General features: G+C 41.2%; 1 protein-coding gene across 10 annotated transcripts in view; it reads left to right on the top strand.

The window, feature by feature from the left end:
• The first annotated feature begins 2,527 nt into the window (after positions 1–2,527).
• The window catches only part of CCDC158 (coiled-coil domain containing 158), a 75,765-nt gene continuing 59,044 nt past the window's right edge, over positions 2,528–19,248 (top strand). For all 10 annotated transcript variants that reach the window (XM_070394498.1, XM_070394495.1, XM_070394505.1 and 7 more), the window contains exons 1-4: positions 2,528–2,633; positions 8,967–9,009; positions 15,540–15,679; positions 18,908–19,125. In XM_070394498.1, coding sequence (XP_070250599.1) covers positions 15,613–15,679; positions 18,908–19,125 — 285 coding nt within the window. In that variant the 5' untranslated portion in view covers positions 2,528–2,633; positions 8,967–9,009; positions 15,540–15,612. The remainder of the gene's footprint in view (positions 2,634–8,966; positions 9,010–15,539; positions 15,680–18,907; positions 19,126–19,248) is intronic.

Below are 19,248 nucleotides of genomic sequence, written 5' to 3' on the forward strand. Positions count from 1 at the left end.
ACACATTTTTAAAAAACTAAGCAAATCATGAATCAAAATTTAAGTAACCCTATATATATATATACCTTGTATATGATGTCTGAAGGGATTTAACAAATATTTTCATACTAAGATTAAGTTCTATTCTTGGATTTTTTAAAATATTTTTTTTATTGATTTCAGAGAGGAAGGAAGAGGGAGAGAGAGATAGAAACATCCATGATGAGAGAGAATCATGGATTGGCTGCCTCCTGCAAGTCCCCCACTTGGGATTGAGCCCACATCCTGGGCATGTGTCCTTGACCGGAATCGAACCCGGGACCTTTCAGTTCGCAGGCCAATGCTCTATCCACTGAGCCAAACCGGCTAGGGCTATTCTTGGATTCTATAGAATCATAGTTTTGTTTGTTTGCATGAGATAATTTCTACATCTACCATTTTACAAATGAAAATGCTAATACCCAAAGTCATATAAATAGTGCCAAAGCTCAGACCAGACCTTGGTTCCTTATTTCTGAACCATCTATGAATCAACTGACTTCTTTTTTTTAAAAAGGTGTTTATTTATATATATATATATATTTCAGAGAAGAAGAGGGAGAGAGAGAGAGAGACACATCAATGATGAGAGAGAATCATTGATTGGCTGCCTTCTGCATGCCCCCCACTGGGGACCGAGCCTACGACCCAGGCATGTGCCCTTGAGACCCATCGTCCGCAGGCTGACCCTCTATCCACTGAGCCAAACCAGCTAGAGCTCAATTGACTGTTCTTAACTGCATCCCCATATAGGTCAGCCATTTGGATTGACAACACTGGAAAAGACACTGGTTCCTTGAGGGTAGAAATGAGCTTCTTCATATCTCCCCCAGTGCCTAGCATAGGGCCTGGTCCAGAGTAGGAACCCAATGAAGGGAGACAAAGAACAGCCCTGGATCCAGACATGGACTCTTACTAAAGAGCTCTCGTGACTTGGGCCCTCAACCTCCTCTTGTTGGTCCACTGGCCAAGAGGTTCCCACAGACTTAGGAAGCTCTACCCCACAATATCCTCATGGCTCCCCCGCCCCCATCCAGTCCTGCAGGTCTCTGCTCAGTGTCACTTTATCAATGAGGCCTTCTCAGACCACACTGTGAAACAGCACCCCGCACTCCCTAACCTCCTCTCTCTCCCCAATACTTATCCCCATCTGACATATTTGAACTTATCTCTTTGTGCATTGCTCATCTTCCTCCACAAGAATGCCAACTCTATTTGGTTCACGCCTATATTTCCAACACCTACAGCTGGCATGTGACGGATGCTCTATGGATATTTGTGAAATGACTAAATGAATGGTAAAGGAACTCTGGACCCCTTCCTTTATTTCTAAATTCTTTATTTTAAAAGCTAAGACACTCTTTTCAATTCAATATAAAAAAAACTACCATGAAATATAATGACAAGATACTCAAAATGCAAATAATTTTATAATAAAATTAGGCTACCTAACTTGCATACATATATTGGCTTTATATAATTTTATAGTGTTCTAAGTAACACAATATTTTAATTAAAGACTTCAAAAAGAAAAGGGAAGTCTCTTAGTTCCTAGGGCCCAGTACTGGTACCACTACAAACATGAGACACCAATGAAAATCGCCTATTAGGTAACTAAAATATTTTAATACATAAAAAGTTATTGGCTGTAGGTGTCTATATAATGTGGCTGCTAATGGTGTTAACGCCGCAGGCTGTGTCTATCACACCCAGTCATCCTGGATTCCTTCCATTCGAGCACTGATTTGGGCAGCACTGAGAGGCCTGTGTGTAATCACATAATCTGATAAATTCTCCATCAGCGAGGAGGACCGGGAGCAGCTGAAGCCCAGCAGAGGAAACCACTCTCCGGAGGCAGGAGGGCCAGCTACCCCGAGAAGAGCACACCTGAACCCTGAGACATATCCCGGACTTAGGGTAGCATAACCAAAGGCAGAGCTGCAGAACGTGAATTCTGTAAACTGGAGCTGCTCAAAGGGGGATTAAGGAGAGGGCGGAGAAAGGGTCAGAGGCGAGGCAAGTCGAAGGCCTGACGGGCAGCGCCAAGGTTGGGCTTGACCCTTGGGGAGCAGAGCGACAGGGATGGGTGCTGGTTGGGGAGAATCTGGGAAGATCATTTGGGGAACAACTTCGAGAACGGCCTGGGGCGTGCGGGTGGCGAGCACGAGGAGGACGGGGAGGCTACGAGGCTGTAGCAGAAGTGAGAGGCCTTGAGGGCACAGGGCACAAGGGGAGGCCCGAATCCTGGGTCGTTTCTGGGCGGAGCTGCCGGGATCCGAGGCCGGGCTGGGTGTAGGCACCCGGCTCGTGGGGGGAGGTGGGGCGGGAGTGGCGCTCGGTTGCCCTGGCGACGGCGTCTGGAGGGCGGAGCGTCTCCCGTCTCCCGGCCCCTCCCCCTCCCCACGTCTCTTCTAGGTGCCCAACCGCCGCCCGCGCGGGGTGGGCCGGGCGCCGGGGCGGGCGGGGCGGGCGGGGCAGAGCCCAGCGCTCCAGGCGCCGAGGAGGAGCCGCCGCCCCCGCCGCCGCCGCCGCCCGGTGGACGCAGGTGCGGCCGCCGCGCCCGCCGCGCCCCCGCGCGGATGCGCCGGTCTCTTAGGATGAGGTGTTGGTTGCAGGTACTGAGGCCGCCTCGGCCGGGGGCCGGGGGAGGGGCGGGGCCTCCGGAGGACCCGGAGCAGCGCGTCTTCCTTTCTGGACCTCCAGGCCTCGGTGTCTGTGGATTTACCGGAATGTTGTTTCCGGGGTCGCAGGACCTCCGGGGGCAGTGGCTGTAACTCTGGGACCACCCGGCCCTGTGCAAAGTATTCGATTTGGGGGCGTGGGGGGTGGAGGGGAGAAGGAAACCGCGGATCCAAGCACAACATTGCTGCCCCCTCCTGTTCCTACCCAGCCCCGGCGGGTGGGAGGACATGGAGGTCCAGAGGCATGTCCAGCCTGGGAGTCACCACCCCTCATCCCACGTGGGATTGTAGCTAGTGCTGTGCACGGCCCTGGAGCGCTCTCTGTAAGTGACACTGAGAGTCTGGCTCTGCCCTGTTGTCAGCATCCATCAGAGATGAGTTGTCAAATGAGTCCATCATATATATATTTCCTTTATTGATTAAGGTATTACAAATGTGTCCTTTTCCCCCATTGTCCCCCCCCCCCCACTCATGCCCCCCCCCCCCCGTGTCTGTATCCATTGGTCATGCGTATATGAATGCATCACTTTTAACAGAACTCTGTTCCCAGTCCTCTCCCAGGCTGTACCAGGTCTTGTTGGTGTACCTGAAGGTGGGGGGAAAGTAGAGGAGAATAAGGGGGCCTATTTCTCAGGGGTTTTTTGACCGGCAACCACTTCTTACTTTCTGTCTCAGCAGCCGCGTCAGGAAAGGGCCTGCACCTTCCACGAGTCCCAGAGACCAGTTAGGCGGGACTGTTTCTCTGCCTGTAAAGTCGTGGTGGGGGTGGGGGTGGGGTGGAGAGTGGTGGGAGAGGTCTGGTCCGCCCAGCTCTGTACCATAGATTTGGGGAGGGAAACTACGGATCCTGTCATAACATTGCTGCCGTCTGTTTTTAATCTTATACAATTATCTGTCTGTGTTGTAGATAAAATGGTTTTTATGCCATAGGGATATTATTATACTCCCAAAATAAAATGAGTGCAGAAGTCAACAATTGCTGACTTCTGTATGTGCAGAAGCCTTTACTATTTTACATAGAGGACTCAATGACGTCCTATATCAGTGATGACGAACCTTTTGAGCTCGGCGTGTCAGCATTTTGAAAAACCCTAACTTAACTCTGGTGCGTGTCACATATAGAAATTTCTTGATATTTGCAACCATAGTAAAACAAAGACTTATATTTTTGATATTTATTTTATATTTTTAAATGCCATTTAACAAAGAAAAATCAACCCAAAAAATGAGTTCGCGTGTCACCTCTGACACACGTGTCATAGGTTCGCCATCACTGTCCTGTATGATTGGGTCACTCACTTTAAAACTCCACAAAATTTATTAAATAGGACTGCTTATGAACTACCTGTTCCCAAACTAGATGGCCCTAAATTATATGATGTAGTAGGCTGAATAAGGGCCAAAAACATCAGGTCCTCTGGAAACTAATGTTATGAGGAAAGGAAGTCTTTGCATATATGATTAAGTCAAAGATCTTGACATCTGGAGATTATCCTGGGTTACCTGGGTGGGCTCAAAATGAAAGCACAAGTGTTCGTCTTCTAAGGGAGGGGCAGAGGGAGCTGTGATAGACAGAAGAGGAGAACACAGTGGCCACAGAGGCAGAGATTAGAATGATGAGGCCACAAGTCGAGCAATGCCAGCAGCCAGCAGATGCTGGAGGAGGAAAGACGTGGATTTCCTAGAGCCCTGCCAGCACCTGGACTTCAGCCCCGTGAGGCTGGTTTTGGACTTCTGGCCGTCAGAACTGGAAGAGATTAAGCAGCTATTGTTTTAAGCCACCACGCTTGTGGCAATTAGTCACAGCAATTACAGCACGACCAAACACATACGGTCATGCTTCTAAGTCCCACAGAATCCAGCCTGTATTGATGAATATTTTAAAGCCCTCCAGCTGGGGCAGTGACAGGTTTGATCATGGAGAACACTACGTATTTCCTTAAGCCCTGTAAATCGGAAGGAAAGAATTTGAACAAGGAATTGGGTAAGGAGAAAATAAATTAGGTGCTTAGGAAAGAGGTAGTCTGGCACTTAAAGTAAACTTTTAAACTTTCAAATGTATTTCTATTAATATATATATCACTGTGTTTGCTCTGGTTTAGAGAATGAAGGTACAGAGTGACTTAGGCTTGGTCCTTAGCTGAGACATTATTGGAAGCCTTCATACCGAGAGCTGCAGACACCTGGGGATTGAGTCCAGGCTGGGGAAGAGGCAAAGCCAAGGTGCTTCCATGTGAGGGGGTGTGAACATCCGGCTAAAAGCAGCCTCTAGTCGTCTTGAAATGAAGACACTTTGGAGTTATCAGAGTGCACACAAAAAATCAGTGTTTAGGTTTAATTGACTGATTTCTGGGACCCAGGCTGCTAATTTGCACCCCTGCTCTTGCCCCACAAAACATCACAAAGAGTAGCCAATTCAATTCCTTTTTGAACTGCTTTTTTTGAGGTATAATTTATATACCATAAAATTCACCAATCTATACTAATAATAGAGGAATATGCAAATTGTCCAGGATACCATCACAGTAACAGTAATGACCAGCAGGCTGCCTGGGGCAACCAGGCCAGCAGGGGGGTTAGTGAGGGACAACCAAATGACTGGACAGCAGGCTTCATGGGGTGACCAGGCCGGCAGGGGGGAGGGCAGTAAGGGGTGACCAGGCCGGCAGAGGGGGGCAGTTGGGGGTGACCAGGCCAGCAGAGGGAGCAGTTAGGGGTGATCAGGCCAGCAGGCAGAGGTGGTTAGGGGTGATCAGGCTGGCAGTGGGGGGCAGTTAGGGGCAATCAGGTAGGAAGGTGAGCAGTTAGAAGCCAGTGGTCCCAGATTGTGAGAGGGATGTCCAACTACCAGCAATTGGACATCCCCCAAAGGGTTCCAGATTGGATAGGGTGCAGGCTGGGCTGAGGGCCCACGCCCACCCCCCCCCCCCCCATGTATGAATTTCATGCATCAGACCTTTAGTTTTAAGTATAACAGCCAATAAATTTTAGTAAATTTACAGAGTTTTGCAATCATTACTACAATTCAGTTTAAAACATTTCCATTGTCCAAAAAAGCCCCTTAGGCCCATTTTACAGTCAATCCCCATTCCCACCCCCAGTTCCAATCCACTTTGGATCACTGGCCTACTTCAGAGTTAAGTTTTAGTCTTTCTGCTGGGCTACACCAATGGCCTTATTACTGGCCTCCTCTTCTCAGTATATTGCCCACCCAGCTGCTGGAGGATGATATGCCCCTGATTAAAACCCTCCAATGGCTTTCCCTCACAATTAGAATAAACCCTGAAATCCTTAGTAGGGTTTTTTTAAGCCCCTGTGAGCTCTACCCTCTACCAATCTCCCCAGCAACTTCTCGGGATAATTTCGGGAGGGAAGTGATAAGCACAGCATTGCTTTGGGTGTGGTACACACTTGGCTATCCATACGTAGGCCTCTCATCCTCCCTTGACTACGTGTAACCTCACTAGCCTCCTTCCTCATCAGTCAGTGAACACTGAGCCCTTTTTATCCAGGGCCTTTGCATCTGGTATTTCCTCTTAGGATCTTCCCCAATCCTCTGTAGGGCTGACTGCGTTTAGTCATTCAGCTCAAATGTCACCTCTTCATAAAGTCCTTCCCTGACCTACCCTAAGTAGTTTCAACTTCATCTCTCTGTATATTGTGTTATTCTCATCATTGCTCTTAACCATTCTCCAAAATTATATTTTAATTTGTTTCTTTAGTATCTCTCGCCATTAAACTGTAAGATTCATGAGGGTAGAAACTTGTTCTTGATCTTACACAGCTCTATCTCTAGTATTCCTAGAAGCATTAATCATAGCAGTACAGTAAAGCGTTGTAAAGCATCAAAATGCCAACAACAGTAATTAATAATTATTGAATGCCGACTATGTGCCAGGCGGCTTGTATATGAATGATTTAATTGAAGTTTACTGCATTTGATGTGGGAAGAGTAAGGGGAGCACATCCTCCAAATATTAAATGTCCTCCTCTACATTAAATTATTTTTTTCAGAGACATTGGATAGTTTTCATTCTCTTATTATTAGAACTAGAGGCCCGACGCATGAAATTCATGAAAGGGCCTTGGCCCCCACCGCAGTGGCCGCCTCGGCCTCAGGTCCCCCCCCCATGCCCGCCACCGCCACCGCCGGGGGCCTCTGCCACCTCTGCCGCGGCCCCTGCCAACTGCAGCTTTGTTCAGAAGGAAGGATGTCCGGAAGGACGTCTGGTCTAATTAGCATATTATGCTTTTATTATTATAGATATTTATTTTAAAGACTACATCAATGTATATTGCCATTAGTAATCTATTATTAAACCTCATTTTTCAAATCCCAAAAAACTAAACTGTGGAGGATTTTGCTAGGAAGGAAAGTTGGAACAAAAGAAAGACTTTAGCGGAGTCTTAAAAGAGCAAGACATGCTCAGAACACAGCCAGTAGACCTTGATTGGGGCACAGGGTATGTCGGAATGGAGACGAAGCTGGGAGGTTGTTAGGCCTGATCATAAAGGGTTTTGAGTGCTAGTCTTAGTTCAAACCTTCATCTTTGAGCAAGATAGGACAAAATGGCTCTGATTTTAAAGGGAACTGTTAAAGACTGTGAGAAAGTGAAGCTAAAAAGACCATTTTGAGGTATTTTATAAGGTCTGGCAAGAGTTTACTAAATCATGAAAGAATATAAAAGGACTAAAATTAACTAAATATCATATTCCAGGGTTTGTTCCTTATGACTTATGAGCACACTTAGTCTTCTTTGCTGAGTTAAAAGATATTACAGAGATAGACTCAACAGAGTATGCCTACTAATTGGATGTGGAGTTTGAGTAGATGAAGAATAGAGAAAGAGCCCTAGCTGGTTTGGCTCAGTGGATAGAGCGTCGGCCCACAGACTGAAGGGTCCCAGGTTTGATTCTGGTCAAGGGCACATGCTTGGGTTCGATCCCCACTAAGAGGTGTGCAGGAAGCAGCCAATCAATGATTCTTTCTCATCACTGATGTTTCAATCTCTCTCTCCCTCTCCCTTCCTCTCTGAAATCAATAAAAATATATTTTTAAAAAAGACATTGAAATGTCTAACTTGGGAAGTTAGATTTATGGTGTTATCATCTGAGAACAGCCTAGAAAGCAGGTTAGATGGGAATGTGAAGAGACCAGATATGGTATAAGATGAATTTAAGATGACTGTAAACATATATGCAGAGGTATTAAAGGAACATATATTCATTAACATTTTTCTAAAGCCAGTTATTTTTTAAACAAATAGCATGAAACTTGGTGGAAGCAGTAGAATTGTCTCTATCTGGCTTTGTTGTTGACTGAAATCACCTGTGAGAAGCCATCATATTTTTTGGTCATCTTTTTGCTAAATGTTTTCCATAGTAAATTATAGAATGTCCAGTTGGAGAGGATTTTAGAGATCTTCCAGTCCAACACTTTGCCCTAGAGAGGACAGCAGTGACAGTTGTCATCCCAGCAGATGCTCATCTCCCCTCAGCTCCAACGCCTCACAACAAAGCCCATCATGTATATATTCAAGGTGTTTAGTGTTTAGAATATCCATCTCTGTCCTGACCTAGAATCTACTCCCTTTACTTCTAATCATTAGTCCTAATTATGCACATAGAATATTGTCCCTCATTTTTTCAATGTGGCAACTGTTCACTTAGATTCCACTGAGATATTCCAAAAATCCTAGTTGTTTATCATCTCAGCTCCACTTCTTAAACTTTATAGACCTATTTCTAACCCACTCACAGAAGTTTCTCTACCTAGTAACTTTTCTAACCAAGCACAAGATCTGTTGCCTGGTCAAAGCATCTCCAAAAAATAAAAGCAGGTCAGAAGACATTCAGGTCTTAAGTTAGTTTGGACTGCACCTGGAGAAAGATCAGGTCTGGGAATATACATATGAAAAAGGGGATCATGTGCCTATAGGTTTACTTATGTTATCTTAATAATGCCAATAAGATCTGTACCAACAAAATTAGATTGCACCAACAGGGAGCATATAATTGAACATGTTCTCTTGTGTAAACATAGCCTAGATAAGTGCCATAAAAATATACTTTTATAAACAAAATAAGCCCAAAGGAAAAACATTTAAAGGTTTTTATTGCTGTTGTTGTATATATGTGTTTGGGGTGTTGTCAAGATCTTAAGTGATGAAAATGAACTTGTGAATTGAAATTTTTGAAAATAATAAATTTCAGCTAATGAAATATTATACATTAATAAGCATATTTTAAAATATTTTGTTTTTTCAGGTATTAATAGGATAAGTGAAAATAAGAATATCCAGATATTAAGGTATCTCTTGTTTTATTTTTATATTTAAGAATTGTGAACATATACAACTGATATACTTTATTATATCTATCCCTTATCTGTTTTAGAAACTGAAGCCTTGAGTTTGATGAATGCCTAGGCTGGAATATCTAAGATAAAGCCACAAGGGCTATATCTGTGGTTTTCAAACTCTGCTCAGTGGACTTAAAAGATATTACAGAGATATCTTTTGTATTCCATTATGGTGTCTTGGGGCATAGAGGAGAGTGTGTATTTGGGATTCTAAAAATTTAAATAAAGACTTCTACTGCCTCAAAAAGTTTGAAAAACACAACTTTAATCTTATTTAGTAATGGTTAAAATTGAGGCTCAGAGATATGAAAAGATTTGCCCATGCTCTCACAAGTAACCAATGACAAAATTAAGTTTCCTGATTTGGAGTTCTGTATTCTTCTGTTCTGCCTCCCTCCAAGATGGTATTGTGTACTGATGAAGTATGATCTTAAATAGCTTAATTCTATTTTGCATTATAATAGTTCCTGTATTTACTCAATGCATTTTTAATCCACTTTCTTTTCTATTAGTAGAACTATATGAAACTTATATCTTCTTTATAGATAAATAGAAAGATATAGGCATTTATTATGGAAATGAATTAGTATACTATTGTTATTCATGTTTTACTGTCCTAGTATGTGGTACTATATACTTACTGATCGAAGTAAGGACCATATTAAGGCTGCTCATGAGTCATCTCAGTTAACTTTTATTCTTTTCAGTTATACACTCTTTATCTCCATCTTATGGTCTTATGGAGGTTAAATATTGTTTTCAAGGTCACACAGCTAGTGGATCACAGAGCTAGGATTTGAACCCTAACAGTCAATGACAACATCTAGAGAGAAAGAATGCGATTGAGAAAGCAGACACTAAAATCAATGTGAAGTTAATAAGCAATTAACATTAACTCAAGCAGTGAAGTGATGTTCATTAGTGCTCTTGCATTTATGAAATATGTAGTATTGGGATCAATCTTGGGAAACTTCAGAATTTCCTAAGGAAAATACACCTGCAGACTGGTTCTATGAGATTATGGGTCAATGTTATAAAATCCCAATAGGGGATGGCCACACAGCCACCTTGGTTTTTTGGAAGCCAGGAGAAGGCTTCTGTGGAAGGTAGAATGGTTTGACATTCCATGGGCTTGAGTCATTAGTTGATTAACATAACATACATTATAAGTAACCTGTACCCAATCAAAATAGAGCATAGATTCTAAATCAACTTACTATAGAGACAGCCACATTCTATCACGGTCACGGGAGAGGTCCACCTTGATTAGTGATAAGAAATCAAGCTGAGGATTGTTCACATCAGGGAAAACATAGCCACACAGCCACCTTGGTCTTGTGGAAGCCAGGAGAAGGGGTAAGAACCCAGGAGATACTTTAAAGCCCTTTAACTTGACTGTATAACAAAAACGAAAGTCTATACAACATTTTCCTACAAAAGCCCTCTTGTTGTGGTCTGTGGTTTCTAAGGTCTTTTCTGCAACATTCCAATAGAATAACCAAGGTAGAATCTTTACCTCACTATTACTGGTCAGAAATATAAGACTCCTTTCACTGGGAATCTGGTCACAATTTTAAATCAGGCAGAATTGTTCATAATTAATCTTGGGCATTACCAGAAGAGGCCAAGATCTCATCTTTGTACTTTACTCAGAGATTTAAATCAAATACATGTAAATTCATGTTATGATCCCCATTACAACAAGTATAGCGTTTTAACAATTTATGATTTATTGAGGCTAACAACTTCCTTTTACCCGAAATCCTTAATAATTTAATAAGATTTATGCCTGAAATTAGGTATAATGTTTTAGTTCTTAACGTGTAATGACAGTAGAGGAACACTGAATGATTTGACCAAACTGAGGATATGGTCAATCTAAAATAGTGAAAATCAAATTCAACTATTTTTAAAAGACAGATTTCCTATTGTAAAGTTCATAAATAACGAGTGGCATTGACAAGTAGAAGTACTAAGCATTTTCTTTACAAATAAATGTTGCCTTATAATTATTGTTTAACTAAATATAAGCTTTCTTCTTTAAACTATTAATTTTTCAAGAAAAATATTTCCCTCTGAGGGTCTGCTACTCTTCAATGGCCTGCTGCCTATGAGTGGATACTGAATTAATGAGTTGATTTCATTCATCATCTTATGCCAAAGTAAATAAGTGTGGTTTCATATCAGGATATTCTAAAGTCAAACCTTCTCCTTTCTTCTTTTCTCTCTTTTCCAACTACTAGTTCCAGTTATGCTTACCTTGCTCATAGGTTCTGTTTCATGCTTGATACCAAAAACTTTAGTATTAAGCAGCGTGGATTAGGGTATGCTTGCCCGATACTGGCTATGTGATTCTGCCTGCCCTGCTCATTCCTTCATGCTTTTGATCTCTCTGTAATTTGTGATGATAACATTACTCAGTAATTTGAATTGTCTTAGTGTTTTTCACCATCCTGAAGAATCCCCAAATGCATCATTTTAGTGGGTAAGTAAAAGTATACACTATACATTCATGATAAAACTTCTTTAAATGAGGGTTTTTCCCCAAATAATAATCTCTTCTATTTAGAATATTTAAGTTGCCTAGCAATCTTGACTAACATTATTATAATTCTTGATGGAATGTCTTCATACCTACTACTTATTTGCTAAAATTGATAGTATGAAACATATTAAGGTAGAATTTATCTAATTGTAGTTTTGACAGATTGCATCTCAGTAATCAAAAGGGAGGAACTGTGAGTAAAATAAAAAGGAATTCTGTTCAATAAATTCCCTTCAGCTCACAGGTTTCAAAAAAATCTTTTAACAGTATGCTTACAATTATGAATTAATGTAAAAATGATAAGCAGTATGTTATATGTGATGTTCCTCTCTGCGTCACTTTGATGGTTTATGTCTCTATATATTTTGTTCTTTTTTTTTTTTTTAAAGAATCAGGATTCTGATTCATTCCTTTTATTTATTTTTCTGTTTTCTACCTCATTAATTTCTGCTTTTATCTTTATTGTTTCCTAGCATGTGCTTTTTTTTTGTTTTACTTTTAATCTACCTTTTTGTGTTAGAAATTTAAATAACTTATTTTCATTTTTGAAATAGAAGTTTAAGGCTAGAAACTTTCCTCTTTTCATTACTTTAATGTATCTCAGAGTCTGATGTGTAGGTTTTCATTGGCATTATTTTTCAGAAATTCTTTAATTTCTGATCTTATCTATCACACAATTTATGTTTTATCTAAGTGGTTGTGTTATATCAGAAAATTACAAATAACATATTTATTATAATGTGTCTTTTAACTTGAAGTGCCCTTTATCTTATGTACTGTTCTTCGGCTTGAAGACCTCTTGGTCAGGAATCAGGATTTTAATCCGTGCTTTCTTATTGTTTTCATTTACCTGGCAAATCTTTATCTCTGTACTAATATCAGTGCCTTTTAAATATCCTTTTGTGTACAACATAGAGTTGAATTTTTTAAAGAGTCTATTTGAAAATCCTTTTATTTGAATTGGCAAGTTAAGTTTCTTCATGTTTATTGACATGACTGTTATATTTGGCCTAAATTCTTTCATATTATCTCTCTCTAAAAGCAATAAATTAAAAATAAATAAAATTTGTCATATTATTATTACATTATTTTGTGTGTAATTACTGTATTATATTACATTTGCAGTATTTATTTGGTGTTTCTTATTTTTTCTTTTTAAAATTCTTTTGCCACTTGAGAAGTTTTTTTGTTCTAGTGATTACCTTTGCAGTAATATTTTTTATAGTGCACTTATAAACTCCTTTTTTCCTTATTTAATTTGTCAGTTTTAAATGGTATCTTTTGACAACCAATGGTCTGCTTTCCCCCCTTTCCTCTCTTCTTTACATTTGTAGTTATATCTGTTCTCCTTTGTCACATATATATGTGTATATTATTCTTTTTTAAGATGTATTTTTATTTATTTCAGAGAGGAATGGAGAGGGAGAGAGAGAGAGATAGAAACATCAACGATAAGAGAGAGTCATTGAACGGCTGCCTTCTGCACGCCCCATACTAGGGATGGAGCCCACAACCCAGGCATGTGCCCTGACCAGGAATTGAACTGTGACCTGGTTCATAGTTCAACACTCAACCACTGAGCCACGCCAGCTGGGCTATGTATATTATTATTTTTCAATGTCACTACCCCAGCCATGTTTTAGTCTCAATTCTACAGTTGAATATTTAAATGTTCACCACAAATTATTTTGTAAAGTTTTCCCAGTCATCTTTTTTTTTAATGCTTGTCTTTACCTTTATTCCAAATTTTATTTTGAAAAATTAAAAACCTACAGAAAAACCAAAAGATTTTCCACAAAGGAGTTAAGACTTTGCCACACTTGCCAGTTGTCTTTTGGTTGGATGAAGCTTCACCCTCTCCAATAGATTCCTCAGAAGGGCACATGTGTACAGTGTACAGTCAAAACCATTTTTCTATGGCTTCGAATCTTTCGAAGGAGATCTTGGCTGCATATAATATCTGTCCTTGGTTTGTTCGCACTTTCCTTATACTTCTTTAAAATGCTGCTTTATAGTTGCCTTTCTTTGTATGCTGTTTTTGAATAATCTGATGCTATTGTAATCCTCTTGCCTTTGTAAAGTATTTAGTTCATCTTTTTTGCCTGAAGGCCCTGAGGATTTTTTCATTGCCTTTAAAATCTTATTATTTTACTAGGATATGTTTCAGAGTTGATCATTCTAGGTTGATTTTCCCTAGTATGAAAAATGTGTAAATTCAGGTCTTCCTTTATTTCTAGGAAACTTTGTTGGATTATAGTTTTAAATAGTAGTTCTGTGTCATGGTTTTGATTTTCTTCTTCAGGGACACCAATTATGCTCACTGTCCTTTGCTTATCTTTCATTTCATTCACTTCTTCTCTCCCCCGTTGTATTTATTTGTCGTAGTTCTCAATCTCTTGGTTGTTTTTCTGATTTTCTTCATGCCTTTATTAACTTTTTATTACAATCTGTCCTCTCTTGTGTACTTTGTTATTTGGTCTTCATCTCTGATATTATTTTGTCTTTTTCTTCTTTGTTTCATGACTTCAACCAGCTCTCGTTTAATTTATGTTTGTTTGCTAGTTCTATTTGTTTCTTATTCATTTCTCTTGTTAAGTTTTACATTTCTGATTCAAGGGTAACTTTTCATATTCCTAAATGCTTGTTTGAGAATATTCAGTTCAGTTTGGATTGTTGTGTTAGTTTTCTTTGAATTCATGTTTGTTGGTGGGACAGCAAGTGGGTGGGGAAGTGAGGACAACTTTTAATCAGCAGAAAAGATTTTATTAGCATTTTCATACATTTTGTAGTAGTTTTGTATGGATGGGGTCTGCTTTTGTCTGTTCATTTTGTGAACAGGATTCCTAGTTTGAGAGTGCCCTCTTCCGGGCAGTTTCTTTTATGGGTGGTGATGGTGGAATGGGAGGGGTAGAAGGAGAGTTGGCGTATCTTGCTTTCTTTTTGTTGGTGGTGGAATTTCCCCCTCCTTTCCTCCTTTCCCTTTCTACCATGTCTCCAGTGGAGATCACCTCTTCTCTCCATACCTGATTTTCCCCCTGAAACACTGCTTCCCAGAGGCTGCTATTTCTGGTCCCTGCACACTTCCAAGCCCTTGAGGCATAGCTAGGGCCATGGACCTCAAGTTCCAACTTTTGCTTAGTGTCTCAGCTTTTTGTATTATTCACTTCCTATAGTCTGTGCTTCTTCTCAGCCCTCTGCTCCCCTCTGCTCCTTTTGAGCCTCTCCTCTCCCATCTCCGTACCCACAGGCTTACAGTGCTGGTAGGCAGACTGTGGGAGAAATTTGGGGGAAAAATTTTCCTCTGCTTACGGATAATTTGAAGGTTGTGGTATTCCCTGTCTTCTAGAGATATGGAAGGAGTCCATGTGGTTTTATTTATTTGTTCCCTTTGTTGATTTTATGGTTGTTTTCAGAAAATTAGGGGGAGCTTTGGAATCAGATCACCACCATTGTTGTCCAAACTCAGACATCCCCTCTTGGCCTAATCTAAAATTATGAGCACTATTTGATATCAAATAAGTTTTTCAGTTTTTACTAATGATTTCTAAATTTCTGGTTTGTGATTTTTTTTTTTACTAATTTGTGACTTCTTTACTAAGGAGATACTTTCTTCCATCATTTGACAATGTAACTTTATGAAAGAGACTTAAGAAAGAGAACACCTCTGCTCCCAACTAGAGTTTTAATTAACTAAAGTATTAGGGTGATTTTTTTTTTTAGGTTTTCTTTAGTAATCCTGTTGGCCATCCAAATCAACACTTTTTACAATAAGATTCTATTCATTTTTTAATTTTATATAATACAATTTTTTGTATAAATATTTTCCTGGTGAAAAATTATTACTAAATTTCAGATATGAACAAAGTCAATTCCTCTCAATAAATATTTTCACATTATACCTTATCAACAAATATTGAATCCCTGTCTTTTATAGATAAGAACTAAAAGAACCTAACAGGGAAGCATTCATATTTCAAGATCTCTAAGAAGAGGCAGCAATATTTAATATGGAAAAAAAACCTTGTGAATCACATAATGAAGATTTATCAAGTAGTGGCATCGCATCCAATGGAGGTATATGTTCTTTATAAAACAATGGGAAAAATAGAGTTAAGCAGTTTAGTATTCATTCAAGCTACTGCTTTTAGTGTGCTTAACTATTCGGTACAGACCTTGGCCATGAATGTTTATAAGTCTACTTTTTGAGAAATTGTTTACTCTTTTAAAAATAGCATATCTGGGTGTGTTTTTTTAGCATGGTTAACATTACATTTTTGGCTTAGAAATTGTTTCCATGTTGAGGTATTTGAACACATTCCATGTTTCCCTACACACCTCTCTTCCTTCATCGACTCTAAGCTAGAATTCTGTATCATTTTGACTTCTTTTCTCTTACCAACCCTCACAGCCAGTCAGGTACTAAGTCTTGCTCCTTCTATTCACAGAACTGTATCTCAGATTCTGATGTGTAGTGTTTTCGTTGGTATTATTTTTCAGAAATTCTTTAATTTCTTTTCATATAACACAATTTATGTTTTATCTAAGTGGGTGTTATATCAGACAATTAGAAGATATATAGTTTTTAAAATATATTTTTATTGATTCCAGAGCGGAAGAGAGAGGGAGAGAGAGATAGAAACATCAATGATGAGAGAGAATCATTGATTGGCTGCCTCCTGCACACACCCTACTGGGGATCAAGCCCACAACCAGGGCATGTGCCCTTGACCAGAATCAAACCTGGGCACCGTCAGTTCTCAGGCTGATGTTTTATCCACTGAGCAAAACTGGCTAGGGATAGAAGTAATATATTGTAGAATGTGCCTTTTAACTTTAAGTGCACTTTGTCTTATTTAATACTAGAGGCCCAGTGCATGGATTCGTGCACCAGTGGGGTCCCTTGGCCTGGCCTGCGGGGATAAGTCCGACATCCTCGGGGATTGCAAAAGGGTGCAGGCCAGGCTGAGGGAACCCACTGGTGCACAAATCTGTGCACCGGGCCTCTAGTATGCATATAAGATCTTTGGTTAATCTCTTCCCTCCCTCCCCTCTCCTCCCTTCCCTCTGAGATTCATCAGTCTCTTCCATGTTCCTATGCCTGTGTGTTGAGCATCTGCCCCCGGGTGGTCAGTGTGCACCATAGCTACTGGTTGCATGTTTGAACGGTTGGTTGCTTAGGCTTTTATATGTATACTAGAGGCCCGGTGCACAAAAATTTGTGCGCTTGGGGGGGGGGGCCCTCAGCCCAGCCTGTGCCCTCTCACAGTCTGGGACCCCTTTGGGGATGTCCACCTGCTGGCTTAGGCCCACTCCCTGGGGGATTGGGCCTAAGCTGGCAGTCAGACATCCCTCTGGCAGCCCGGGAGCCCTTGGGGGATGTCCACTTGCCAGCGGGGAGCAGGCCTAAGCTGCAATCAGACATCCTTAGTGCTGCTAAGGAGGCAGGAGAGGCTCCTGCCACCACCTCTGTGCTGGCAGCCGTCAGCCTGGCTTGTGGCTGAGCAGAGCTCCCCCTGTGGGAGCGCACTGACCACCAGGGGGCAGCTCCTGCATTGAGCGTCTTCCCCCTGGTGGTCAGTGTGTGTCATAGTGACCAGTCATTCCCAGTCATTCTGCTGTTAGGGTCAATTTGCATTTTACCCTTTTATTATATAGGATAGAGACCTGGTGCACGGGTGGGGCCGGCTGGTTTGCCCTGAAGAGTGTCCCGGATCATGGTGGGGGTCCCCACTGGGGGGCCTGGCCAGCCTGGGTGAGGGGCTGAGGGCCGTTTTCAGGCTGGCCACATACCCCTGGTGGCCAAAGCTCCCAGCCTCTCCTTTTTTTCTTTTTTTCTGGGATTTATTTATCTTTTATAATTGAAACTTTGTAGCCTTGAGCGGAGCCCAGGTCTGCCAGGGCATGCGGGAAGCTTGGCTTCCTCCATCGCCGGAGGCAACCTAAACCTCCTGCTCACTCCAGCTCTGTGGCTGCCGCCATATTAGTTGGGTTAATTTGCATACTTGCTCCTGATTGGCTGGTGGGCATGGCTGTGTGGGCGTGGCTTGAACATAGCAGAGGGACGGTTAATTTGCATGTTTCTCTTTTATTATATAGGCTAGGTTCTTTGGTAATAATTGTTCATGGTTCTTGGCACCATTCTTTGACTCTTGAGTCTGACTTTGAGTCTTTTCGTTTACATGAAAGGTAGCATATAGTTTCAGCTGAGTGCTTTTCTCAGCCTGCTTATGGAATGGCCTCTTACTATCTCACACTATCTCTGTCTCTTAGTGCAAGCCAGCAGTGTGTATTGAATATAATTCTCTCAAACCTTTATGGGTCTTCTGTGAATCTTCTTGGGTTTCACTCTTTTGGTTTTTTTCTTTAACTATTGGTATTTCCTCAGACCTCTCTTCTTGATCCTCTTCCCTTTTCACTCTATACACTACCCCTAGATGATCCCTAGATGATCCCTAGATGATCCCGTTGACACCAAGGATTTGCTAGAATTCATGTGCTGATAATTCCCAAATCCCAATCTCTGAAGCACAGATTCACTCCCAAACTTCAGGTCTACGTTCAGTATTTGCAAACCAAGCATCCTCATTGGATGTTGCTGAAGCCCAGACCCAGGAGAAATACTTGACACTTTCCTCTCTTTTACTTCACATGTATTTCTCAAATCCATGCTTTTGTTTCTGTCACCACTGCCTCTGCTTTAGGGCACACCCTTGCTATTTCTTGCCTGAATCATTGAAAGCCTTTTCCTATGTGGATTCTCTACCTTCAGTTTTATCCCCATTGATGCATTCTCCACTCCGAAGCCAGAGAACTTTTTCAAAACACAGACCTACTTATATTGACCCCCTACTTTCAAATCATTTAATGATTCCTCAGAGCTTTCAAGATGAATCCAAACTCCCTGGCATGACCCCACAAGGCCCTTCATTATCTGTCCTACATTTTCATTTTCATACCTGGCCACTACTTTCCTTCCACCCAGAATATGCCATGCTGTCTTAAGCCTCCTTGCCAATAATTATGGGGCTCCCACTATCTGGAATGCCCTTCCTCTTCTCGTCCTCCAGACAAGGCTCATTCAGCTCAAGCATCACTTGATCACTATCAGGTAAAACTCCCTTCTTCTTCCTAATCTGCTCCTCCTTTTTACCATGTGCTCCTCTCTCAGAGGTACTTTCACTTGTCTATTTGCCTCAGGAGACCTTGAGCTCCTTCAAGGTACAGTAAGGGAATCATCCAAGATAATGATTGCCACAAAATGATGTTAGTAATAAGTTAATCGGTTAATTCTTTAATATTTAGGTTCTTCAAGTCCATTTTTTATGTCACCTATACGTGGTACAATAATTGAAAACGCATCAGCACCTGGGATTGTGACACAAGTCCCCCTTTTCCCTAAATATGAAGTAGAACCTGATTGTCACAGGAAAGTCATCCCTTACCCTGGAAAAGAACACATCGAACGTGTTTTGGAGGAATATTCACATCAAGTCAAAGATTTGCAGAAAAGACTAAATGAAGTGAGTTGCAATCTTTTCTTTCAGTACCTGATGCCGGTTTGGGAAGGTAGTGAGGCACAATGCCTTGGAATAGAACCTAAACTTTCTAGAAGAAAAACATAATGGATTTATTTGTTAAACTTG

This window comes from Myotis yumanensis, unplaced genomic scaffold (genome assembly GCF_028538775.1).
Source record: "Myotis yumanensis isolate MYYU_CA2020_CCGP unplaced genomic scaffold, mMyoYum1.0.hap1 SCAF_1, whole genome shotgun sequence".
In the NCBI taxonomy this organism is placed as follows: Eukaryota; Metazoa; Chordata; class Mammalia; order Chiroptera; family Vespertilionidae; genus Myotis; species Myotis yumanensis.